The 26,437-nt window shown below is 43.9% G+C and overlaps 1 protein-coding gene across 7 annotated transcripts in view; it reads left to right on the top strand.

The window, feature by feature from the left end:
* The window catches only part of LOC132388337 (NACHT, LRR and PYD domains-containing protein 3-like), a 44,421-nt gene that overhangs the window by 8,800 nt on the left and 9,184 nt on the right, over positions 1 to 26,437 (top strand). For 2 of the 7 annotated variants that reach the window (XM_059960671.1, XM_059960675.1), the window contains exons 3-7: positions 14,083 to 14,309; positions 17,494 to 17,590; positions 21,962 to 22,128; positions 25,017 to 25,188; positions 25,287 to 25,352. In XM_059960671.1, coding sequence (XP_059816654.1) covers positions 17,581 to 17,590; positions 21,962 to 22,128; positions 25,017 to 25,188; positions 25,287 to 25,352 — 415 coding nt within the window. In that variant the 5' untranslated portion in view covers positions 14,083 to 14,309; positions 17,494 to 17,580. Of the gene's footprint in view, positions 1 to 7,334; positions 7,392 to 14,082; positions 14,310 to 15,872; positions 16,149 to 16,969; positions 17,591 to 20,615; positions 21,450 to 21,961; positions 22,129 to 25,016; positions 25,189 to 25,286; positions 25,353 to 26,437 lie in introns of those variants that run through there. The other 5 variants (XM_059960672.1, XM_059960673.1, XM_059960676.1 and 2 more) reach the window with 5 other exon arrangements.

Below are 26,437 nucleotides of genomic sequence, written 5' to 3'. Positions count from 1 at the left end.
GGAAGACTCCAGCTGTCTTATAATTCCGCACAATTAAAATGGGGAAACAGTTTATTATTTTTGTCATGTACCGAGGTTCAGTGGAAGTCTTGTAATCGGTAAAATCCAGGCAGGTCAATACAGTATATTGAGGTGAAATCGGGTAAATCAATAACAGCGTAACAAATTATTGTGGTTAGAGAGAAAGTGCGGTGCAGGTATATATGTGGTGCAAAGTCACATCGAGGTACATTGTGGGGTCAGGAATCCATCTCGTCACACTGGGAATATTCAGTTCGCTTATAACAGCAGAATGGACACGGTCCTTGAGCCTAATGTTATGTTTCTGTTCTATTTTATCTTCGACCCGATGGGAGGTGAGAAGTGAGAATGTCCAGGTCTGTGGGGATCTTTGATTATGTTGCCTGCTTTACTGAGGCTGCGGGCAGGACAGAGAGAGTCCATGAAGGGGAGACTTGTTTCTCTGATCTGCTCAGCTGTGTCGCAGTTCTCTGCTGTCTTCAGTCCAGCAGGTATCTCATCAGCTCAGTGCTATACTTATATCAACAACGTTTCTTCCAACAGTTGTCTTCATTGTGAAGTATTTTCTTCCGCCTTGTACCTCATTGAGTTTTCCAGGAATTGCTTTTTGTTGGCTAAAACTACCAGAGGTTTAACTGAATCAACACGCGGGGTAAATAGAGCCATTAAAATTTCAGTGTTTCTGTTACAAAATGGTTGCATGGTGGGACTGAAATAGTGAATGGTGGGACACCGAGTGTGTGGAACAGAGAAACCGGGGAGTACAATTGTACGTTTTCCAGAAAGTTCAGCAAAGAAGGCTTTAACCATGCTGGCCTTCATCAGTTGTGGCATTGAGCTTTGGGTTATGGGCATTATATTGTAGTTACATAAATTACTGGTGAGGCTATTACAGGCCTATTCATAGGCAGAGGTTTGGCCAAGCTGGATCTTTATTCCGCTGAGCACAGGAGAATGAGGTGGTATTGTAGAAGTTTATAAAATCAGGAAGGGACATAGATAATTTGGTTGGTCGTGGTATATTCTCTCGGATTCAAGATCCAAGTTATTTAATGTCATTCCAGTACACAAGTGAAAAGGAGAATAACATACTCTGGATCTGACGCAGGAACAATAGAAAAAAACACAGGAAGATAAAGAGCACAATTATAAAAACACACACTACATATGATAGCTTTAAATATTGATCGTATGTCCATGAGATGATAATAGGAAGAGGAGTGTCTGGACATATGGTGACTGACAGGAAAATTTAAAATAGTGGTGATGGGGGTGTGGAGCGGTGAGTTAGTGGGTGGAGGTGTTGATTTCCCTTACTGTTTGAGAAAATAACTATTTTTGAGTCTACTGGTCCTGGAGGTGATGCCACGTAGCCTTTCCTGATGGGAGTGGGTCAAAGGGTCCATACGCAAGACCGGGTGGGACTGTTGCCGGCCTCTTTCCCGCATGCACTGCACATAGTCCATTCTTTGCAGCCTTTTTAGAAAGTAGAGATGTTGGGGAGCGAGTATTGTGGAATGTGTTCTGGGACCATGAGGGGTTGTGTGAGATGTGCACGCCCAGGAGTTTGAAACTGCTTCCGGTTTCCACAGCTGCTGATGTAAAGACGTGTGTGAGTGGTGCAAGTTCTCCTGAAGTTGATAACCATCTCCTTTGTCTCGTTGACGTTGAAGAAGAGGCTAGCCCGTAGTCATTTGAGTGAAGACACATGAGTGAAGTGTTGACGATGGCCGTGAAGTCATCAGTGAGCTGGTGTCCGTACTGACGGAGTACATGGACTGGGATGTTTTCTGGCCCGGCTGCCTCACAGGGGTTGAATCTCTGCACAGTCCTCTCATCTGCTGTTGTTACATTGTGTGGTTGTTCTCCTCAGAGAGTGTAGCTTTCGTGACTTGCTCGAGTTTCGAGCCTCGAAGCATTGTTTAGAGCGCACGGGAGGGGAACGTGACTCATGCAGTCAGCGCCATTTTCCCCAACGTAGTCTGTAATGCCGTTGATGCCCAGTCAAATACACCAAGGATTCTTCCCCAGGGTTGGGGAGTCCGAAGCCAAAGGCCACAGATACAATGGAGCGGAGAGACCAGAGACACCTGAGAGGCCATCTCAAAACACAGTGCGAGTGATTATCTGGAACGATCTGCGCAGTGTTTGCATCGTTGGTTCTCTGCCTCTGGTTCAGTTTTCTCACCATGTTTGGAAATTCCCACTCATTTTCAGCTCTGTGACTCAAGTTGTAGGAGACCTGAAATCAAATCAGAAAATGTTTGAAGCCATTCCGACACAGCGAGTTGGAGCTGAAACATTAACTTTGTTTCACTTCACAGATATTCCTTATCTATTGACTGTTTCTCGCATTTTCATTTATTTTTAGAACATTACATTGGAATGATTTACGTCTCCTGGGAAATGGAATTGTATAGGACACACAACGTAATCATTCCCTTACAGAAACAGGGCTTTCAGACAATCTAGTCAGTGTCATTCTCCGCCTAGGCCCATATACGTGCACCCAGACCACAGCCCTCAATACCTCCCTTATCCATGTACCCATAGAAAATTCTCTTAAATTTTGCAATTTAACCTGAATTTGCATTCGTGAATTCTGATCGAAATGGTTCCTCCTCAGATTCCCCCTTAATATTCCACTTTTTGCCCTAAATCCATGACCTCACCAAACCTGAGGGGCAAAAAACTACATGAGTTCACGCTATCTATACCATCATAGTTTGTATACCTCAAGCAGGGGTATCCTTTGTAAACCTCTGGCAGGGGTTCGCAGTCTGGGAGCCACGGACACCACGGTTAATGGTAGGGGTCTGTGGCATAAAAAAAGTCATCACAATCTCTTGTGCTTCACAGATTTCTAACTTGTTCAATCTACCCCTGTGACTCAGCTCCTTAAATACTAACAACATCCGTGACTGCCAGGCCTCCTGCCGTCTCTACACTTGCCTGCCAAGAGCTATTTAGAGTAAGCTGGTCCATCTCTGACACATCCGTGCGCTTTCCTGATCTCTCCATCTCCAGAGACAGGTTGTTAACCAACATATTTTATAAACTTACTGATTCCCGTGATAATCTCGACGATGCCTCTTCCCGGCCTATCACCTGTAAATTTTCTCAGTTTCATTGCTCCCCCGGCATCTGTTCACAGGATCCGGCAGTCCTCCCCCCACTATTGATGCAGGCCTCAGTCACATTTACCGTACTTCCGTGCTCACCCCATCTTCCTACCACCGTAACAGTGATAGAGTTGCTCTTGTCCTTACCTACCGCCCCTTCAGCCTCTGCAACTTCCACCATCTCCAAAGAGATCTTACAGCTAAACATATTTTCAACTTCCTCGCCCACCCCACCCTCTTCTTTCAACAGGGATCACTCCCTCCATAATTCCCTTGTTCATTCATCCCTCCTCACTAATCTCCCTCCATCCACTTTTCCCTACAAGTGGCCTAAGTGCTACAACTACCCGTACACCTCCTCCCTCCCCTCCATTCAGACACAAAACAGTCCTTCCAGCTGAAGCGACACTTCACCTGCGAATCTGCTGGTGTCATCTATTTTGTCGAGTGCCCCCGATGCGGCCTCGTTTACATTGGTGAGAACAGCCATAAATTGGGAGACCATTTTGCCGAGCATCCCTGTATCATCTGGCACAAGGGAGACTTTGCAGCGGCCAAACATTTTAATTCTGATCCCCATTCCAACGTCCCGGTCAATGGCCTCTTCTTGTGCCAAGATGAGACCGCCCTCAGGGTGGCGGATCAACATCTTATAATCCATCTGGGCCCCCTCCAACCTGATTGTATGAATAATGAATTCTCCTTCCAGTAAACAAAGCCCACCCCTCCCCCCCCCCCATTCTGAACTTTCATTTCTCCCTGGGTCCCCTCATTCCCTTTCTCCTATTGACAACGCTCTGATTCTTTCCTCTCCAGCCCTTGAACTGACCATCACTTGACTTCACCTATCACCTTCCAGCTCCCCACTTTATCCCCACACCCCCCCCCCCGACATTTGTATTCAGATCACTTCCCCCTCCTGCTCAGGAATGAAAAAGGCTCGTGGTCCAAACTGTGGACCGTTTACTCTTTTCCATAGCCACTGTCTGCTGTGGTGAATTTCTCCAGAATTTTGTCTGTGTTACTCTGGATTTCCAGCATTTGCAAGCTTTCTCGTGTTTAAGTGTGGCAATTACCGTAAGAATTATTTGGGCTTTGTGAAGATTGTACCTGGAATATGGTGTAAAATCCCGCTCCCCACACTAACACGGGTTATACAGACAACAGAACAAACTGCCGGAGGAACTCAGTGGGTTGGGCAGCATCTGTGGAGGGAAATGGTCCGTCAGCATTTCGGGCCGAGCCCCTCCCACTGGACTGAGAGTGGACGGAAATAGTCAGAGAAAAGAGGTGAGGGGTGGGGATGGGGCAAGAGCTGGGGAGTGAGAGGTGTATCCAGGTGAGGGGGGAGGTGGGAAGGTGGAAATAGTGATAGGCGTGGGAGGTGAGTGATTGGGACAACACGGGGCTGCAGAAATGGAATCAAATTCTGTGGAAGATTATCTAACAAGTAAGAGAGAGTTTGTTTTAGAGATTCACCAGATTGATTCCTGGAGGACGTTGAAGTCTCAGTGATCGTCTTCACATAAAACAGAGGCCGGCAGTTGTGTGGAGACCGAAGGGATCGAGGAAATGAGGATAGGGTATAAACATTTTGCTGAGATGGGAGAGCAGCCGCCATCTTGTTGATGGTTTGATGGGCTGAATGGCCACCTCCTCCTGTTTCTCACTTGATGTTTCAGTGTTCCTGTCCAGTGAGGCTCCGGGGGAATGTGAATAGAAATTAGTGTTTATAAACGGAAAAGTGATTTCAATGAAACCTGCACAATTCTTCTTCGGGTGGGAATTCAGTGTCGGACCGGGATGAGAATTGATCCAGTAACTCTGAGAACCGGGTGGTGGAGCGATGGGGACGGCGAAGATGCAGAGGGAGATATTAAAAATGTAGCTGGGCTAAATATGAAATAATATGTAAAATGCGGCCTGTAGATCGGGCAGTGTGTGAGGGGCGAGGAGCAGAGTCACCGGTTCAGACGGGATACCCTCCACCCGTCACGTGATCCAGGTTCTCGCTCCCATTTCAAACGCAGATCTGCAGCATCTGAGGGTTTCGCTTCCGAGGCCCCGCCCCCACTCTCACAGTCTCCGGATGGGCGGGGGTTTTCGTTCCGTTCTCTGTTGAAGCGGATCGTCGTCTGGGAGCCGGAGGACCGATCGCTTTCTGCGGGAACAATTGATCAAGTTCTCATCGGTGGGTATTGATAACCGGTCACTACGGGTAAACGTGACCTACATTTTCCCATCGGTGAGTACGGAAGTTGATCCCGGGGGAAGTTGGGCACCTGATGATGGGCAGGGAGTCCCGTTAACATCCTCGAACCGGTGGTCTCGTCCCGCTTCCTGGACACAACCTGTCGTGGTCGGTCCGGGTTATGGGACCTTCACACTGAAACGCCTGAGATGAGCCGCCGCTCAGCCCCTGGTGTTCTGGTCCCAGGAGCGGGATGAGGTGGTGATGCCGAGACTGAACCCATCCATTAAGATGTACCTGGGGAACTTTAGCTCCATCACCCGGCCCGGTATCGGATCCAAACTTCACCTGTATGGATGCCTGGGGTCGATAATTGTTTTACATATTTGCAGCACACTGGAAGCGGCCGTTCGGCCTGTTGTGTTCTTGCAGACCGCAAGGGTTAACCAGAGTAATCGCACCCTCGGGACACTCCTCCACGTGTATGAGTAGTTTCATCTTTCCCAGTTCAGACAGGACAGTGAAATCCAGATCTCTCACGTCCTCTCGGGGGACTGGGAAGTTTATTTCAATCTTCTTTCCATTGCTACGGGTCGCCGAAATGCTGACAGTGTTCCCGATATCTGGCCCTATTAATGAGAGAATTAAGCCTTGTTCATTTATCTGGGTTTCTCGGAAAAGTGTCCACTCCCTCCAAAATTTCCAAAGGAGCAACCCAGGCTGTCTAATATTTCCACACGATTGAAATGGAGAATCTTTATTTTGTACAAAGGTAAAGTGAAAATCGTGTCTCCGGTATTGTCCACACAGATCAATACATTGCAGCAGTACATTGAGGTAAAACAAATCATTCTGGTTACAGAGAAAGTGCAGTGCAGGTAGATATGTGGTGCAAGGTCTCATCGATTTAGACTGTGAGGTCAGGAGTCCACTCATCACGCTGTTCGCTTCTAACAGCAGAATGGACACCGTCCTTGAGCCCGGTGGAATGTTTCTGTTTTGTTTTATCTTCGCCCCGATGGAGCATTAGAAGTGAGAATGTTCAGTGTTGTGGGGATCTTTCATTATGTTGTTTGCCTTACTGAGGCAGTGGGAAGTGTAGACAGAGTCCATGGAGGGGAGGTTGGTTTCTATGATGTACTCAGCTGTGTCCACAGTTCTCCGCTATTTCATTCAATTAAAGGAAGAGCAGTAGCCGTATGAAGATGTGAAGTATCGGGATGGGATACTTTCTACGGTGCATTGATAAAGTGTGTAGAGTAGAAAAGGGCATATACCAAAGTTCTTATTGTTAGTTCTGGTTTGTTAAATTGCAATCTGTTATCTACTATCTATTTTCTATCATCTGAGGATCTGTGCATTGCGGGAGGATCATCAGAGATTGTCCTCGATCCCCTTATCTCATCTGGCTCCATCTGCTCATCCCCTGCCCACTTGGTTCAATCTCTGTCGAGCCTGTATCCCACCACCTGAAAGATATATATCAACCATCTTGTTCAACCTCTGTCCAGTCTGTATCCCACCACTTCAATGATACATATCAACCATCTTGTTCAACCTCTGTCCAGTCTGGATCCCACCACCTCAATGATATATATCAACCATCTTGTTCAATCTCTGTCCAGTCTGTATCCCACCACCTCAGTGATATATATCAACCATCTTGTTCAACCTCTGTCCAGTCTGAATCCCACCACCTCAATGATACATATCAACCATCTTGTTCAACCTCTGTCCAGTCTGGATCCCACCAACTCAATGATATATATCAACCATCTTGTTCAATCTCTGTTCAGTCTGTATCCCACCACCTGAAAGATATATATCAACCATCTTGTTCAACCTCTGCCCAGCCTGTATCCCACCAACTCAATGATATATATCAACCACCTTGTTCAATCTCTGTCCAGTCTGTATCCCAAAGCCGCAATGATATATTTCAGCAATCTCTCTTTCAAACCTCGTCTTCTTTGTGAAATTTTGTTTTGCATCTTTTCCAGGATATTTTTATATAGACAGGACTACTAGAGGTTTAATTGAACACAGCACGTGGCAAGGTAAAAGCAGACATTTCAATTTTAGTTTCACCGTTACAAAATGACTGCAGTATTAATCTTTGTCATTATGGAGCTCATAGCATCTGAAGTTGAGTTTGTTATTTCCTTTTTCGGTTATTTTGGGTGAGCCATTTCCTCCGTTTCCAGGGTAACAGCCTGTCAGAGCTGCAAGAAGAGTTGCACTTCTTTATCGCTCTGTGGTCACCGCCTCTCAGCGTAGAGTGGCCTAGGGAGCAAATGTAACAGAGTGATAGTGGGAGGAAAGGATGCTGTGAGCATTGACTGTATGGAATGCAATACACCAGGGGCGGAATGAACTGAGAACTAGCAAATTGTTTGGTGTGGGGTGGCATTTACAGTTTAGGGTGACCATCAGTTACTGTCTATGCATCGAATTGAAGAGGGAGAAAATACTACAGTTGCAGGAAATTTAAAGTAAAGAGGAGGAAATGCTGGAGACTCTAAGCAGATCGGCAGCATCTTGGACAGTCTCAGTTCTGGAACTGGGTCTTCTACCTTTTGTCCTTTCAGTCTGATGTACTGATTTCCCAGCATTTTCTAGTGAATGGCAGGGCACCAAATGTTGTGGAACAGAGCGATCTGGGAGTACAAGAGTACAGTCACTGAAAGTGGACGGGCAAGTATAGAGAGCGGAAAAGAAGGCTTTAATCATGCTGGCTTTCATCAGTTAGGGCATTGAGTTCTGGATTATGGGCATTATATTGTTGGTGTCGCTACACAGAGTATTATGTACAGTTGTGTTCACCCTACTGTAGTAAATATATTATCAAGCTGGAGAGGGTGCAGAAGAGATTGCTGAAGATGTTGCCTGGACTACAGGGCCGAGTCGTAGGAAACATTTGGCGGAGCTGGGTCTTTAGTCCAGATGAGAATGAGGGTGACATTGTAGGAGTCGATGAAATCAAGATGGAATATAAATAATGAGGTTGGATGTGGTATTTTCCCCAGGATTCAAGATTCAAAATTGTTTGATGTCATTCCAGTACACAAGTGTAAAAGAGAACAATATAATTCTTAATCTGGATCCAAAGCAAGACAGAAAAAAAATAATGAAAGGGACCACAATAATAACAAAACACAATACATAAAGTATGATAGCTTAAAACGATTGATTGTGCGTCCATAAAGTGACGTTAATCACTGGAGTGTCTGGACATATGAGACTGACATTGATAATTCTTCTGCATGTGCCTTGCGCGTTACACACTTGGGCGATCATGGGTCTCCAGATCCAATGACTCCTCACAGAGTCAATGATATCTCGCACACTTAGATCTGTTAGTTCTTTCACAGTGTCCATATATTTTCTTCTTTGTCTTCCTCTTCCCCGTTTCCCAGGCATACGGCCTTGCAACGTAAGGCATTCTATTTCTCCCTTTGTGATGACATGGTGCAGGAATTTAAGTTTTCTCTCATTTAATGTTCTCATTAAAGAACTTTTTGTATCTGCACGTTGGAGTACCGTCTCATTAGTTACCCTATCTCTGTATGATATTTTCAGCATTCTTCTAAAAAACACATTTCTGTTGCTTCTCAGTTTCTTTGGAGTTCAGGTGTTATAGTCCATGTTTCGGAAACATACAGCAAGATTGACCAGATGCAACATTTCAGTAGCCTAAGCCTTGTTGTCATAGAAATGTGTCTGTTGGGAAAAATGGGTTTCATTTTTTGGAAACACGAGTGAATCTGCAGATGCTGGAAATAAACAAAAACACAAAATGCTGGCAGAACTCAGCAGGTCAGACAGCATCTATGGGAGGAGGTAGTGACGACATTTCGGGCCATAGATGCTTTCTGGCCTGCTGAGTTCTGGTAGCATTTTGTGTTTTTATTCATTTTTTGGAAGTTGGTTTTGGCAATGGCAATTCTTCTTTTTATTTCTACTTTACTTCTAGCATCTTTTGATACAAAGCTACCAAGGTAATTAAAGCCGATCTTTTCTTTAATCTCTTGGTTACCAATGGACAATTGGTAGTTGGGAGTATCCTGCCCATTTTATATTTCCATATATGTGTTTTTTTTTACCGTTGATGGTTAGACCAAAATCTGCACTTGTTTGTATTGCTTTGTCTAGGAGGATTTGTAAGCATTCTGCAGCAATTGCTATTAGGGTGGTATCATCTGCATATCTTATATTGTTGATGTAAACATCTCCAATTTTTATCCCATCTAGGTCTTCTATTTCTCTGAGAATCATTTCAGCATAGATATTAAATAATTCCGGTGAGGCAACGCATCTCTAACTCCCCTTTGAATATTAGTCCAACTGCTTATATTATCAACAATTTGTACAGCCACTGTTTGATTCCAATATAAATTTTGAATAAGTTGTTGGTCCCTTCCGTCAATGTTTAGTTAAGTGAGAATTTGAAATAGTTTTTCATGTTACACTTTGTCGAATGCTTTAGTGAAATCAATAAAAAATAAAAAGACATCATTTTGACATCAATTGCCCATTCTGAAAGCGTTCGTGGTATGAAAGTTGCGTTCCTGGTTCCTCTATCCTCCTTAAGCCCATATTGCAGTTCAGAAGTTTCTGGCCTTAACTTGTTTTTAATTCGACTCAGAACAATTATCAACAAAATCTTTATTAGGTGACTCATCAGACTGATTGTTCTATAATTTTCGCAGTCAATAGTTCCAGGAATTTTAGGCAGAGTTATAAATACTGATTTCAAGAGATCGTCAGGCAATACAGCAGACTCATATATGCCATTAAGCTCTTCAAAATAAATATCTACTCCCAGATCTTCTGGGGCTTGTATCATTTCCACTGAAATCCCATCAGGTCCAGAGACTTTACCATGCTTCATGCCTTTCATTGTTTTAGTTCTTTCTTCTTTGGTAATAGGTGGGCCAGGATTAGGATGTTTATTTTATGGGGTTCCCCTCTATTATCTTCAAAAATCTGATCTATATACTGAATTCAACTCTCACATACTTTATCTGGGTCTGTTAGGATGGATCCGTCTGCTGATCCTGTGCATCCTGTAGAGGAGGTTTTCTAAATTGCTGTAACTTCCTTAATTTTCCTGTGCATTTATTTGCTGTTGTTAATATGACCTTCTACTTCATTGCATTTTTGATTCAGCCATTCTTCCTTTCCAATATTGCACAATCGTCTGGTCTGTGACGTTGATTATCTGTCTATAAAGTGACATTAGGCACAGGAGTGTATAGAACTGTCAGGGAATGTTAACCTAGTAGTGGGTGGGGTGTGGAGGGTGTAGTTACTGAGCAGAGGTGTTGATCAGGCTTACTGCCTGTGGAAAATAACCGTTTTGAGACTGCTTGTCCTGGCGTGGATGTTACAGATCCACAATTCCTTTGAGGATTGAAAGTTGCGTTCCTGGTAATACCAGATTTGTAAAGAGATTTTTGGGCTTATTGACCATTAGGAAGAAGTGACGGGATATTAACGCTAAAGTTGTAAAAGTCACAGTGATTCCAAAATATGCAGAATTGTGTGCAGCTGTTGTCCGAACTTGGAGGAAAGATATCGATGAGAGTGGAAGTGTGCAGGGAAAATTACACGGACATTGCTGGTGTTTCAGGAAATAATTATAGTGATAGTTTGAACAGGTTAGGGCTTGATTACCTGGAATACAGGGGAATGAGGGGGTATCCGAGCAGGGTTCCAACTTTTCTACGCCATTTTCCCCTACAATTAAAGAAAGGGTCCATGGGCCCGAGGTTCCAAACCCCCGCTAGAAACATAGAAATCGATGATGGTATAAAAAGGGTGAATGCAGGTATGCATTTTCCCCTCATGTTGGGTAAGATAGTGAACTTAATTGAGAACGTGACACATTTAAAGGGGTTCTGAGGGGGAAGTAAGAGATGAAGTTTCAATTGTAGTATTTGAGAGATGGCTGGGTAGTTACATGGATGAGGGAGGTTTGGAGGGCTATGGTCTAGGTGCAGGGGGCGAACATGACACGGACTGGATGGGCTAATAGTCCCGTGTCTGCGCTCTGAGGGCTCTGTGAATTTAATTTGATCGTTCGACACATATTCGACATTTGTTGCCGACAGATGGTATCCAACAATGTGTTTTTATTTTGGACCAGCGTCTGCAGTGCCGAGAGTTCTGTAGAGCCGGAACCACCATGAGATTTGCTGAATGCCCCTCGTCAGGGTAAAAACAACCAGTGGAATTTTAGGATCACCATCACAAAATGGTTGAATGTTCAGTTCATCTTTGCCGTAATGTCACACTGAGTTTGTTATTTCCCCTCTCGGTTATCTTTGCGAGCCACCTCCTCTGTCACCAGGGCAACAGCTCGCTGGAGCTGCAGAGAGTGTTGAACATGTTACTGACTCTCAGCGGAGAGACAGGGGCCTCAGCAGCCGCGGTTGATACGAGGATGCTTTGAGCTTTCACTGGGCGGGATGGATGATGTCTGTGTTGGAATGAAGAAAGAACTAATGATTGTAGAGATTGCATTTATGCAATTTTGTTCACTGTGTCAAACATCTTGCAGGCTGTCAGTGTTTTGTGCATGAAAAGAACAAAAATATCTCCTATACTTATTATTTTGAAATTTATATTTACAACATTTTGTTCCTGTTACGTAATGGGAAAGTGGCTGCTAATTGACCCGGGCTACAGCGCACTCAACAATAAAAAAAGTAATGAACAAGTGTGCTCAGAGTAACAGTGGAGACAAGTTGAAATGTATCAGCACCCTCTTCGTGACCCAATGCCCATGTTTCCCGGCTGATCCCCGTCCAGAACAAGGATCAACAGGCTCCAGTTCTGTCACGGGTTGGTGTGGGAGGGTAAGTTTTTGAATTGGGATTAGCTGAGACGCTGCCGCATATTACCGGCAGCAAAGAGCTCTGGGAGAGTTGGTGCTTCAGATACAATCTTGGGATGTGGTTTCCAGGAATATGGGACTGTCAGTGTTTGGGCTTCGGTCTACGTTGGTGCTTTTACAGAAGCGGCTGGATGTCCCTCCTTCCGCAACGAAGCAGACGTCTCCGGGGGCTGGATATTGGAAGCGGCTTCTCTCAGTGTGAAACGTGGGAACACCCACCTTGAGATGTGGAAAAGATGTGCGAGGCGGGAGTCAAAGAGAAACTCGAGATGCTGAAGATGGAACAGAACATAGAACAGTACATCACAGGAACAGGCCCTTCGGCCACAGTGGTGTGCCAGACAAGCTGAAAAGTAAATCACCCCCCGCCCCTCAAAAAATCTAATGACTCCTACCTACACAATGTCCATATCCGCTCAATCTTCCTCACACCCACGTGCCTATCTAAACATCTCTTAAAAGCCTCCGATGTATTTGCTTCCACCACCATAACAGACAGCGCATTCCAGGCATCCACACCTCTCTGAGTAAAACAACTTACCCTCACATTTCCATTGCATCTACTCCCTCACACGTTCATTGCATGTCCTCTGGTATTAGACATTTCAAAAACAGCGAAAAGATACTCCCTGCCTATTCTATCAATGTCTTTCACAATCTTATAAACCTCTATCAGATCTTCCCTCAATCCCGACCGCTTCGTGGAGAACAACCCGAGATTTTACACAGAAGAAATGGATGACGTTTGAAACCATTCTGACGAATGGTCAGGAAACCGAATCGGTAACTTTTTCCCTCTCCCCGCAGCTGCTCCTTACCTGCTGAGCGTTTCTAGTGATTCCCGTTTCTCTTTATTACATTCACCCTGGAACATTTTAAATCTCCTGCCAATGGATCAGCGCACCAGCGCTCGTTTTGTGACAGTTGATAGAAAAGCGAAGAAACCACCGCTTTTCCCAGTACATTATCCTGGTCCCAATTGTCCTGTTTTCTCCCCTGAAAATGCATTCAGTATTGTTGTTGATAACAAGGTTCAGAGAATAATCCGAGGAATGATAAGCATTATGCATGTGGAGCATTTGATGGCCCTGGGCCTGTGTTCAGTGGAGTTCAAATGGTTGGCGGGTTAAGACAGGGGTGATTATTTACACCGACTGAATGACAAGAAGTTTGGTTGCAGTGAGAATAGAGAGGGTGTCTGGATTAGACGGAGAGTCTGGGATCTGCGAATAAAGAATCTCAGAATAAAGAAGCTTCACTTTAAAACTGAGATGAGAGCAATTACTTTAGCCAAATGTTGGTTGATCTGTGGAATTTGATGCCACAGAGGGTGGTGGAGGGTGTCGTTGGGTACATTCATGTTATGGATTGCTAAATACGTTGCGTGCTATAGTAGGGAAGCAAGAATACGGTGTTGGGAAAAAATCATCCATGATTGATTATGCAGCAGACTAGAATGACCGAGTCACCTAATTCTGCCTCTATGCATAATGATTTTTTATCTTATACCATGACTGAGTGATGACTTCTTTTTATCCCATCACAGACAAAGGAAGATCTTCAGATGCTACCAAGCAACACACACAAAATGCTGGAGGAAATCAGCAGGCCAGGCAGCATCTGTGGAAGAGAGTAGAGTCGACATACAGATGCTGCCTGATCTGATGAGTTCCTGCAGCAATTTTATGTGTGTTTCTTTGTATCCCATGTCAGGTTTTGTAAAGTCGAGGGGCAGTTACAGATTTCTTCACTCGCATCATTATATATGAGTTCAAGATTAAGTTCCAATAAGCTTAATCCTCTGTTCTACTTTGTATGAGTAACATGCTTCATTATCTCTCTGGTTAAAGGTTGACCTGACCTGCGAGATTTATTGGAGGAAAAGCCCACGACTGGAAGAAAATCACAACTGAAGACGAGGGAACAGCAACAATGAACCAGCCCGAAGACGGAGAGCACCAAATGGAGAGAACCCATCTGACTTGGCGTTTCCATTGATTCAGTCAGGGGAAAGATTGGAGAGTCTTATTTACCCGAACACCGGTCCTTTTGGTATTACATTTTTGTACCAAGGAAGGTAGGAAATAGCTGGAGTGGGACTGAATCAGCCTAGGAATACCAATATGCGTCTGTCAGACCCAGCTGCACTCACTGCAGATTTGCTAATTACTCTGTGAAGCCACGCACATTCCCTCATATTGTTTGCTCATTTCAAACTCTTATCAGTTCTGCTTGTTTATTTGCTTGCCTGTGTTACATCACATTAATCTGAAAATGCGTTGAGAATTTCCTCCCTTTATAAGAGGCCAGTTTTTTTCCTGTTCTGTTGATTGCGGAAATGTGGAATTACCGTGAACTGCAGCAACATGTCATTGACTCCTCTGTCTATTGCAAGCTGCAATGATACACTTGCCCTCGAGTATATCGTCGAGCAAGCCTCTGCTAAGAGCAAACCCTCTTGAAGCCAAATGTCCCAGCACCATATTTCAGTCTTAACTAGCAAATGCCAAACAATAATTTACATTTGTATACCCTGTCGCCATCAAGTGCTTTTCTACTAATAAATTGTCAGAACGTACGAACCTGTGATTAAGCATATTTAGGTTTTATAATGAAGTTATGTTCCCATTTGGCCCTGTACCAAAGGCATGGGTTATATCTGTACTTGGGATGAATAAATGTCCCTGCAGCCAGGACTGCTGGAGCTGCCGAGGTCGGATTAAACTCAGTGGTTGCGGGTTGGGAAACAGAGCGTTTGGTCAGGTAATAGAAGAGTTGATATAAAGGTAGATGCAAAGTTCACAGAGACTGGTGGAAAGGTCGGATGTGGACAGGACATCATGTAGTCAGCTGGAAACGTGTTTAATTCCATACAATAAGTATTAAGAATAAGAGTAACTTAGAACATGGATGGTGCATATTATCACCATTACACAGACCTGACTGTTATAAGGGTAGGATTGGTGTTTGATGCTTCAGTTTTTAGTTGTTTCAGAATACATATGGAGGATTGTCTTTACTAATTAGGAATGGTATCACAGCTACATAAACAGAGAACATCAACGTAGGTGAAAGTCAGAAACGGGAAGGAGGCTATCAATCTGGGAGCATTCTGTCAGCCTTCCCGAAAGCCACTGGGATAATGAGAGCAGATAACTCGGCAGTTTTGGGAAAGGTGCAAAAGCAACAAGGTTGTTGTCATTGTTGACCTCAACGTTCCTGATGTTGATTCCATCTCCTTGTTCCAAAATGTGTCAAAGGGCCAGAATGCGTTATGTGTCCTGGATGAATTCTTGACATAGTATGTGGCTGGGCGAACTGGAGGAGCTGCCATACTCGATCTAGTATGAGACAATGATGCTGGTCAGGTGACAGATATTACGATGCGTGACACTTTTGAGATAATGACCACAACACCTCAACTTCTATCATGGTCATGGACACGGATGGTAGCGGACGATACGAGGCAGTATTTAATAGTTGCAATGGTATTCGAAGCATCTTGGGAGTGTAAATTGGGAAAAACAGTTTCAAAGGGAAATGCACAATGGAACTCTGAAGTTTGTTTCAGGAACACTTAAATGCGGTTCGGGGAAGATTTGTTACAGACACCGTGAAAGAATGTTTATATAAACGAACCGTGGTTCACAAGAGATGAGAGCATTTAAGCAAGAAGGAAGCATTATTTAGGTTTAGGAAGCAACATTCAAGCAAGGCTCTAGAGAATTATAAGGTCGCCTGGATGGAACTTAAGAAGTGATTTAGAAGTCGAAGGGAACTTGAGAAGTCCTTGGGAAGTAGGATGAAGGAAAGCCCAAGGCGTTCTACATGTGGGTGAAGAAGAGGAGGGTGAATCGATTGAGTGTAGGACTACGCAGGAGCAAAGGTGGAAACGTGCCGGAGGATACGGTGACAGGTGAGGTGCTTAACGAATGCTTTATTTTAGTGTTACCAATGAGATGGACAGTGATGGTGACGATAGCATAACATTGTCATTCTGCTAAGAAAGAGATGTTGTTCATTCTGCCAATAAACACCACGTTACTACAGGAAGTGACGGGGGTGGTTACGGGGCACTGATAATGGTCATTGCATCCTCTCTGGCCACAAGGGTAGCAACACATGATTGGAGGCTGTCAAATGTTGTTCTGTAATTCAATAAACACAATGGGCTTAATCCAGGGGATTATAGACCAGTGTGTGTTACATCGGGGGTTGGAAAACCCTTGGAACGGATACTTGAGGACAGGAATTTTGAGCATTTGGAGAAGCATAATCTTACTACGGGTTATCATTTTGGATTTTTGATGGTGAGTAGAGAAAATGGAAGGGGATGTGCCCGAGACAATTTTCCACAGTACGGACCAGTCACACACAGAATATCTACCAACATTTGTGTCGGCAGAGACTGAGTAGGAGTCACCATGGCATGGTGCATGGAAAGTTGTGTTCAACAATACTTTTTAAGGTTTTTGAAGATGATTGTCAGTGAGGATGGGCGAGTGGATGTTGTACATTTAACTTCAGTAAAGCCTTTAACAAGGTGCCTCATGACAGCTTGGTCTGGAAGACAAGGTCCCATGCGGTACAGAGAGAGAAAGTTAGATGGATTCAAAAATTGCCTTGAAATTAGTAAGCAAAGAGTGATGGATGAAGGTTTCTCCTCAGAATGGAGGCGCGTAAGTAGTGTTTTCCCGCAAAGCTACAAGTTGCAATATTTGATATTTGTTATTTGATAGCAATGAATTGAATGCAGGTGCACAAGGCTTGACTGGTAAGTTCGTGGATGACGCAAAATTAGTAGATGGTACCCACGGTGAAGAATATCGTAGCTTGTAGGGGATCTAAATGGGCAGATGAGTGGTATATAGATTGCAAAACCAACATGAGCAGCAACGGTTTCATGCAGCGGCTGGTGATTATGTGCAGGGACCTGCCAGAGGAAGTGGATGAGGCAGGCACAATTGTATAATTCCAGAAGCAGTTGGGATGTGAAGATGGAATAAAGAGGCCAGGAGGGAAATGGGCTCAACACAGGAAATTGGGACCAGCTCTGTGGGCACTGTGGTCGGCATACTTCATCAGTAGGATGAGCCAGATATCACTGGACAGACGTACAGGCATGGTGTGGGAAGTGATGTTAACAGGGAATGTTTGGTTCCTAAACGAACTGCTGCTCAGATGCAGAGGATGCAGATACTGTCACATTTGCACATTTGCACATTTGCTCTCTGACACACTGCTTGTTTTGTGTAATTCAGGGCATCACCAGCGGGTGGAGCTGTCGTGCATCGCGATCAAAGTGTAAACAAGACGACGAAAATCGACAATCATCAGTCAGAATAAGAATGGCTACAGGTATGATCACCGGGATCTTTATAATTAAACTTCTGCCCTGTTGGTGCACAGTAGTTCAGATGAAGAAACTTACACAGGCGCTAACATGGCAGAGAAGTTTTATCAAACATTGATCCCACTGGTAAAACGGCTTTGTGTTCCAGTTCCAGCGCAGGGACCTGACACCAGTAATGGTCGAATGACTCCGCTCACCAGGCCAAGCTTCACCTGAGTGAAAGGAGCTGGAGACCCTGAATCAGCAGGTTGAGAGTGAAACACATACAGGAATGAGACAGCGGTGTTGCTTGTTACGTAAAAGTCCAGGTTCAGGGTTTGTTGTACATCAGGGCCTGTTTAGAGGTGAAAGACATCTCCAATTTTCATTTATAAAATTCAGAGACAGGTGATAAGTGCATTTCCGGGATTTCAGAGATTCTGTGATAACAAAACATTTCAGGATTCGGCAGGGCAGCTATCAACACCCCTCTTGTTGACAAAGTAGATGAGGGGAATTTTCCAAACTCTGTTTTCTGTAGCCGAGCCGAGAACTTTGCCAGACTTGGAAATGGCTGAGGATCAGGAGACCCTTCATTTTAGATAGACTTGTGGTCAGCTTCGGAGCATCACTGTCTGGTTTGGAGGGGCTACTGCACAGGACCGAAAGAAGCTGCAGAAATTTGTAAATCTACTCAGCTCCATCTTGGGTACTAGCCTACAAAGTTCCCAAGACATCTTTGGGAACCAGGGTCTCAGAAAGGCAGCGTCAAATTATTAAGGACCTCCAGCACCCCAGGCATGCCCTTTCCTCACTGTTAGCGTCAGAAAGCAGATACAGAAGCCTAAAGGTACACACTCAGCGATTCAGGAACAGATTCGTCCCTTCTGCCATCTGATTCCGAAATGGACATCCCATCTTTGGACACTTGCTTACTTTTTTTTGATATAGAGTCTTTCTGTTTTTGCATGATTTTAAAGATCTACTCAATATACGCAATTGGTTTATTTGTCGTCTTCTTCTTCTTCTTCTTCTTCTTCTTCTTCTTCTTCTTCTTCTTCTTCTTCTTCTTCTTCTTCTTCTTCTTCTTCTTCTTCTTCTTCTTCTTCTTCTTCTTCTTCTTCTTCTTCTTCTTCTTCTTCTTCTTCTTCTTCTTCTTCTTCTTCTTCTTCTTCTTCTTCTTCTTCTTCTTCTTCTTCTTCTTCTTCTTCTATATTTTTTTATTTTTTTAATATTTCTTTTCCCTGCTAGATTATGTATTGCATTGAACTGCTGTTGCTAAGTTAGCAAATTTCACGTTACATGCCGGTGATAGTAAACTTGATTCTGATACTGTTTTAATACCCCAATCCATATCTGGTCTGTGACCAAATGGGGAACCTGAGGTCTCATAGTCCCTCATGAGATGATCTGCTACTTGAATTTAAATTCCAAGTATCTCTGATAGGAGACCCGGTATAACCTGTGACCAATTGTCTCTGTCTCCTGTAAGCATTGTGATTGTGCTCAGCTCTGTGATTCCAGGTGGAATAAAATAGAGATTACAGCCTTGAAACAGGTCCTTCTGCCCAAATAAATGCTGTTCTAAATGTCTCTGAGCTTGTCCGATTTCACAGCAGCTTTTCCCATGTTTCCCTTGCAGACTTATTCTATCTTTTTTCCTGCCCACATCTTTTCTCAACTTTGTAATTTTATTTGTTTTTACTACCTCATCTGGCTGCATGGGTAATTTATACCCATCACCTACCACGTGAAAAAGTGTATATACCACCTTCGGTCCATTTTAAATTTCTGCCCTCTGGTCTCAGACTCCCTTACCCTGGGAAAAACACTGTCTACACCCTGATTATTTTATGTACGTGTGTAAGGTTTCCCTTCAAGCTCCCGTGATATAACCAGACAACCATATAACAATTACAGCACGGAAACAGGCCATCTCGGCCCTTCTAGTCCGTGCCGAACGCCCACTCTCACCTAGTCCCACCGACCCATATAACCATATAACAATTACAGCACGGAAACAGGCCATCTCGGCCCTTCTAGTCCGTGCCGATCACTTACTCACACCTATCCAAACTGACCTGCACTCAGCCTATAACGCTCCATTCATTTCCTGTCCATATACCTGTCAATCTTTACTTTAAATGACAATACCGAACCTGCCTTTACCACTTCTACTGGAAGCTCAATCCACACAACTACCACTCTCTGAGTAAAGAAAATACCCCTCGTGCTACACTTAACCGTTTGACCCTTAACTCTCAAATCATGTCCTCTTGTTTGAATCTCTCCAATTCTCAATAAAAAATACTATCCACGTCAACTTGATCTATCCCCCTCATTATTCCCTATCAAGTCCCCTCTCAACCTTCTAAGCTCCAAAGAATAAAGAACTAACTTGTTCAAACTTTCCCTGTAACTTAGGAGGTGAAACCCAGGTAACATTCTAGTAAATATTCTCTGCCTCTCTATTTTGTTGACTTCTTTTCTATAATTCAGTGACCAGAACTGTACACAATACTGCAAATTTGGCCTCACCAATGACTTGAGCAATTTTACCATTACATCCCAACCCCCATACTCAATGCTCGGATTTATAAAGGCCAACATACCAAAAGCTTTCTTCACCAGCCTATCCACATGAGATTCGAAAAAAAAAATATTGAGGCTCCAGTCGGTCTTGAACTCACAAACTCGTGGTATAACAAAACCAGTGCTCTAATTCACAAAAAAAAACAAACAGCCCCATCCAGTAACGTACTTGTCAATCTCCTCCTCACTCTTTCGAGCTGAATACCATCCATCCTCTAGATTAACAATTGCAACTGTATGTAAAGCTCTCTCAGCGTGTCTTTAAGTTTAGCTACTAGAAATGCACCCAAGACTCTTCAATTGCCAATGACTTGTATAGTTGTTCCATGACGATCATCATCCAGGAGACGGGACGGGACCCAGGGGACCAGGCTTCAGGGGCTCAATGTTATGGTCAGTCTGTAACCCAGGGGAATGGACATTGTTCATCACAAGGCAATGGTCAATCTTTGACCTAGGGGACTGGACATTGTTCGTCTCAAGGCAATGGTCAGTCTGTGACCCAGGGGACTGGACATTGTTCGTCTCAAGGCAGTGGTCAGTCTGTGACCCAGGGGACAAGACAGTGTGTGACAAAGCAAACAGAGAACGTGTTACCTACAGGATCGGACCATGAGTAATGCAATGGCGTGTCTGTGTGTGACACAGGTGACTGGACAGTTTGTGATCCAAGAGATTTATGTTTATTTATGCTTGATGATCCCAGTGATAATTCCCGGTATCACCTGATGCCGTTCCATTAATAACCGTTGGTTATCAGGGCATTCAACTAATGCGTATTCCGATAACAGTATTACTGTGTCTATACACTTCTTTTTCTGGGAGTGGATGTGTCCAGACACTGGTTTGTCGTGATGGTCACCTAGCAGGAAGTGTGGTTCACATTCACCAGCACAGTCCCACTCCAAATCTAGTCAGTCAGAGTCTCGGCTTCATTGCAGACACCCATTGTGAAACCTTGTTCGAGTATAAATCACTCCGAACCTGCTATTCATCATTCACTTCCGATGGGAAATTAAAGCGGGTACGAAAAGTAGTCAAGAGGTTTTTACTAGGCAACTCACCGAGGGAAGATCATCGGGACGCGGGAAGCAAGGTACCAAAACAGGGTCAGATTGAGAGCAATGTCACAATGGAATGTGACAGCCGCAGCGGAGGAGGAGCAAAGTCAGCCCGTAGACAGTTACGTCAGAGACACCGAGCAGGACCTTGGAAATGGCACAAGCGAGGCGACTGCCTGTCAGCTCGGAAGCTCACTGAACACGGAGTTGTCAACTCCCAAACAAGAAGCGGGTGAGTGAAATATGAGGGTGATGTGTTTGCAGATTGAATCAGGAAGCAGGTAAATGTGATTCCTTGTTGGAGGGTTGTTCAGAGAGGGGAAATGTGTTGGTGTGGTGTATGTGGTGTAGTGAGGCACCCGTTACCCCACAACATGAAATGCAGCTATCTGGATAAGTGATTAGTTCCAGGATTTGAGTTATGGGAAATGTATCCGCCAGGATAGAGAGAGTATATCTCTGGGAAGCGACTATTATGGACAGTCCCAACATTTATTGCCCATCTTAAACTGAAATCAGTGAGTGGGTGGGACGGTAGGAGAGACAGGTTACTACTGAATGTGGTCTTTCTGGTAACGTCATGCCCAGCGCATTGATGGATCGGTTTTAAGGGCGATACGTGTTTTCAGCTGAAAGCAGGTCAACACTGAGATTCAAGACGTGACTGGTTTGTTGAGCAGGGCCAGAGCGGTGGAGACAAGCGATATTTGAGTTTGTGACTACATTCTCTTTTTATATTCACAGAGCCAGAGTTTACAATCTCCGACCTCCTGGCAGAGGGGGGCGAGTATCGACTGTACCAGCTGACAAAATTCTACAGGGACAGACTCAAACAAGCGATTGAAGAAAAGGTTGAAAGACTCGGTTGGATGTTGACAAAGGAGGGACATTTCAGTAGAGAAGAAAATGAGGTGAGTGTATTTAGTGTATTGTCACTGAACTGCTGGTATCAGAGGGAATAGTAATCGATATTAATCTCCTGCACATTCTAGTTCTACATGGTAATGGAAAATTTGATCTCTGACTTGTCTTCAGCAGATCTGTTTTCAGCTGCTAAGGTGGGGAGCACTGGGAACAACAGGTTCAGCGTCACATTTTCCTCTCACACCTGCTGCATTTATCAGTGTGAAATAAGAGCAGTGGCTGCATATCTGGACTGTTGAACAGACATTCAGTCTAAATTTAATATTGCATCTTATCAGGACCATTGGTCAAATTCGCCTCAGCTTATTAATCCAGGATGAATATTAAACTGTCAGATTGTAAATTGGACCAACCGGCTTCACTGTGGTACTTGAGGGAGGGAAACCTGCTAACCACAGCTGATCTGGTCTCCATCTGAGTTCCCAACGAGTGGCCGACTTGTTATAGAAATAGAAAAGTACAGCACAGAAACAGGACCTTTCGCCCATCTATTCCATGCCACACTACTGAAACTGCCTATTCCTATTGACTGCACCGTGTCCTGGCGCTCTATACCCTTATCATTCTTGTATCTATCCAGTTCTCTCTTAACCGCTTGTACCATTTGCACTGCTACCTCGTTCCACACTGTCACCACCCCCTGAGTGAAGAAGTTTCCGTTCATTTAACCTATCTATAACGCTCATAATTTAGTGAACCTCTATCAAATCGCCCTTTAATCTTCTGCGTTCCAAGGCTTAAAGCCCTAAACTGTTCAATATTTTCTTATACCTCAGATCCACCAGTCCTGGCAACATTCTTGTAGATTTGCTCTGTACTCTTCCAACATTCTTTGCATCTGTGCTCTAAGTAGATGATTGGATCTGCACACAATGCTGAAAACTAGACCTCACCAACGTTTTATACACGTTCAACATCACATCTCATCTCCTGTACTCAATACCTTCATTTCTGAAGGCTCATGTGCCAAATACTTCCTTTCCGATCTATCTACCTTTGCTGCCACTTTTAATGATTATGGACCTGCATTCCCAGATCACTTTGTTATACCACACACCTCAGTGCCCTACTGTCACTGTATAAGATCGATCCTGCTTGGTCATTCCAAAGTGCAACACGTCTCACTTGTCTGCATTATATTGCATCCGTCATTTTCCAGCCGATATCTCAGCTGGTTTAAACACCACTGCAAGCTTTGGCCGTCTTCTTCACTCTCCACCACACATTCCCACTCTTGGTACCAGCTGCAAATTTGCTGATCCAGTTAACCACATTTTCATTCAGATCGGTGATGCAGATGACAAACAACAAGGGACCCAGCACAGATCCCTGTGGCACCGCATGAGTTACAAACTCCCAGTCAGAGATTCAACAGTCTCTAACCACTTTCTGTCTTCTTCCAAATAGCCAATGTCAAATTCAAATTACCATTTTACCTTGAAACCTGAGCAACTGAACATTCTTGCCCACCCTCCTATGCAGTAGCTTGTCAAAGGTCATGCTAAATTACATGGAGACAACACCCACTTCCTTGAATCCGTGAATCCATGCACTTTCCTGGTCACTTCCTGGAAGAACTTTAAGATTGGTTAGACATGAACTACCGCACGTAAAGCTGATATCTTATTGCCCCAAAAATCAATAGGTTGTCCTAAAAGAGTATATATATCAGACAAACCTTTTGATGAACCATTTTACGTTATTAGCTAGCCTACCTTCACATTTCATATTCTGTCCACTTATGGCTTTTTTGTTGTTTTCTGCTGGTTAGTAAAAGCTTCCCAGTCCTCCAGCTTTCGACTATATTTTGCAATATTCTCTGCCCTCTCCTTTGCTTTTGTGCTGCATTGACTTCCTCGTCAGCCACGTTTGATCATCCTCCCTTTGGAATAATTTTTCATCTTTGTGATTATCTACCTCTACCGACGCCTTCCGAATCGCTACGAGAATCTTCATCTACTCCTCACCTACTTTGGTGTTTCCTCTGCTAGTGTCATCTTCCAATTTATTTTTGCCCAGACTGTAATTCCTTTATTCCACTGTAACACAGATGCATCTAAATTTACCTTCTCCCTCCCTTTCTGTTATTTTATGATCAATGCTTCTTATGGGTTTATTTACCTTAAGCTTCCTAACAAATCTGCTGCAATACACAACACCGGATCCAGATCCGCTTTTCCTATAGTGGGCTCAACCACAGGCTTCTCTCAAAAGCCATCTCATAGGCATTCTATAAATTCCCTCACTTGGGATTCAGCACCGACCTGATTTTCCAAAGCTATCTGCATATCGAAATACCCCATGACTATTTTAACACTGAGCTCTTTATTTGCCTCTTCTCTTTCCCACTGGAATTTGTAGCCCACATCCTGGTTACTGTTCCGTCAGGGTCATTTTTCCTGTGCAGTTTCTTAACATCTACATCATCCAATCCAATATCACCTCTTTAGAAGGACTTCTATTTTTCTACGAGAACGGAGTCAAGCCAACCGTTTCACCTACCCGCTTGTCCTTTTGATTAAGTATGTATCCATCTTCTTTTCGCCACAATTCAGTGATGCCTGCCATCCTCTCACTCTCCCACTCTTCCGTTCTTGTTGTCGCATCTTTTTTGATGTAATGTTGCACACTTATGTAAGTTAATCACGTTGAATATACAGCAGGGTGTCAGTAAAATCTTATACTTACAGAATATTGATGTAGAATTTCCTTCAGTTACTGTTTCTCTGTTAATGACTGAACCCAGGGAGGATGAGACAGCAGCCCAGTGACTGCATCTGTTCTGAAACTACCGGGACCATGAACAGATATTTTCCTCCACATTCCCCATGTCTGTCTGTCTGCTCCACAATATATTCATTGTTTTCTTTTATAGAAAGTCACTGAGCTGACAGAGAAGGGAAACCGGGCAGAGAGTTCCAGACTCTTCCTCAGTTTGGTGATGGGCAAAGGCTCCCGGGCCCGGAGGGCGATGTGGGAATCCTTTGTGACATGGAGGACTGAGTTACCGAAGTTGGACAGAATACTGAGGGAAGTACAGGAGCTCGGTATGTTAAAACCACGCACTGAACACAAAGGCACATTGAAATAAACAGTTTTTATTATTCTAGCTCTGTTTTCATGGACATTGTTTTGATTCAAACAGGTCCTGATCCACAAGAATACATGGACATCGGCCAAGTGTTATCTGAGTTACCCTCTCATCTGATAGGTGAGTGATGAAATGCAGAGTTCAAACCAGATCTCAAATGTTTGACTGTGAATTGCTGGAACCTGGGAATCAAAATTCACCATTAATCATTCGCTGATCTCTGGTTCGGTGTACAATTCAGAGAATATCTCGCTGCAGCCTGAATATCCTACATTGCATTTTTCTATTAATCCAGCTGTTGGGTGGGTGTGCTGAACCCTTCACTCCTGTTTCTAATGCTCAAGGAATGCCCACACACCTCAGGCGGGCTCCTGATATACTTTATCGTCCAGCTGAGGTGTCTTTTCTACATTCAGACCTTTCAGATTCCGAAGCCCCTTGCCCTTCGTAACAACAGCTACACTCAATTATGTCTGCTGATGCTCTTTACATTTTGTAATTCCCCTAATGACTTCTACAGAGTGTGTCTGCCATTTCCTTTTCACCCATTACGACATCTACAACATCATTTTTCAGCGCTCCGATATCGACCCTCTCACTGTCTTTTACTCTTTATATATCTGGGAAAGAAAAAAAATACTTTGGTATCCTCTGTTTTTTTATTGACCATACCCTTGCATTTACTGCGCATTTCATGTGTAGACCTCGGAGAATCTATATCATAGTTGCATCCGACATGACGCAGGCAATAAATTCCAGGCACCCACCACCATGTGAAAACTCGACCAATGTGCTGTAACTTTACCCAGTCTAACCCTCACCAAATGCCCTCTGGTACTAGACACCAGTCACATGTGAAAAAAAAACAACAAAATACAGGCTGTGTACCTAAACTCTCATCTCTCAAAATTGTACTCCTCAGTCAGATCTCTATTCTAACTCCAGAGTAAACAAACCAAGTTTTTCAAACCTCTACTTGTAGCACATGTCACCGAATCCAGACAACACCCTGATGAACCTGTTCAGCACCCTTTCCAATCCTTCCAAGAGCTGGACAATCAGAAGTGAATACAATACTGCAGATGCTCCCTAAAACCGTAAGATCCAGGGGCAGAATTAAGCCATTCGGTGCAGTAAATTTGCTCTTCAATTTCTCCCTACTCCATTATCCCAGTAAACATTGACACTCTTCCTAATCAGGAACA

The sequence above is a fragment of the Hypanus sabinus genome, unplaced genomic scaffold (assembly GCF_030144855.1).
Source record: "Hypanus sabinus isolate sHypSab1 unplaced genomic scaffold, sHypSab1.hap1 scaffold_301, whole genome shotgun sequence".
In the NCBI taxonomy this organism is placed as follows: domain Eukaryota; kingdom Metazoa; phylum Chordata; class Chondrichthyes; order Myliobatiformes; family Dasyatidae; genus Hypanus; species Hypanus sabinus.
The sequence above is the reverse complement of the archived record's forward strand: the minus strand, read 5'-3'. Positions and strand labels throughout refer to the sequence as shown.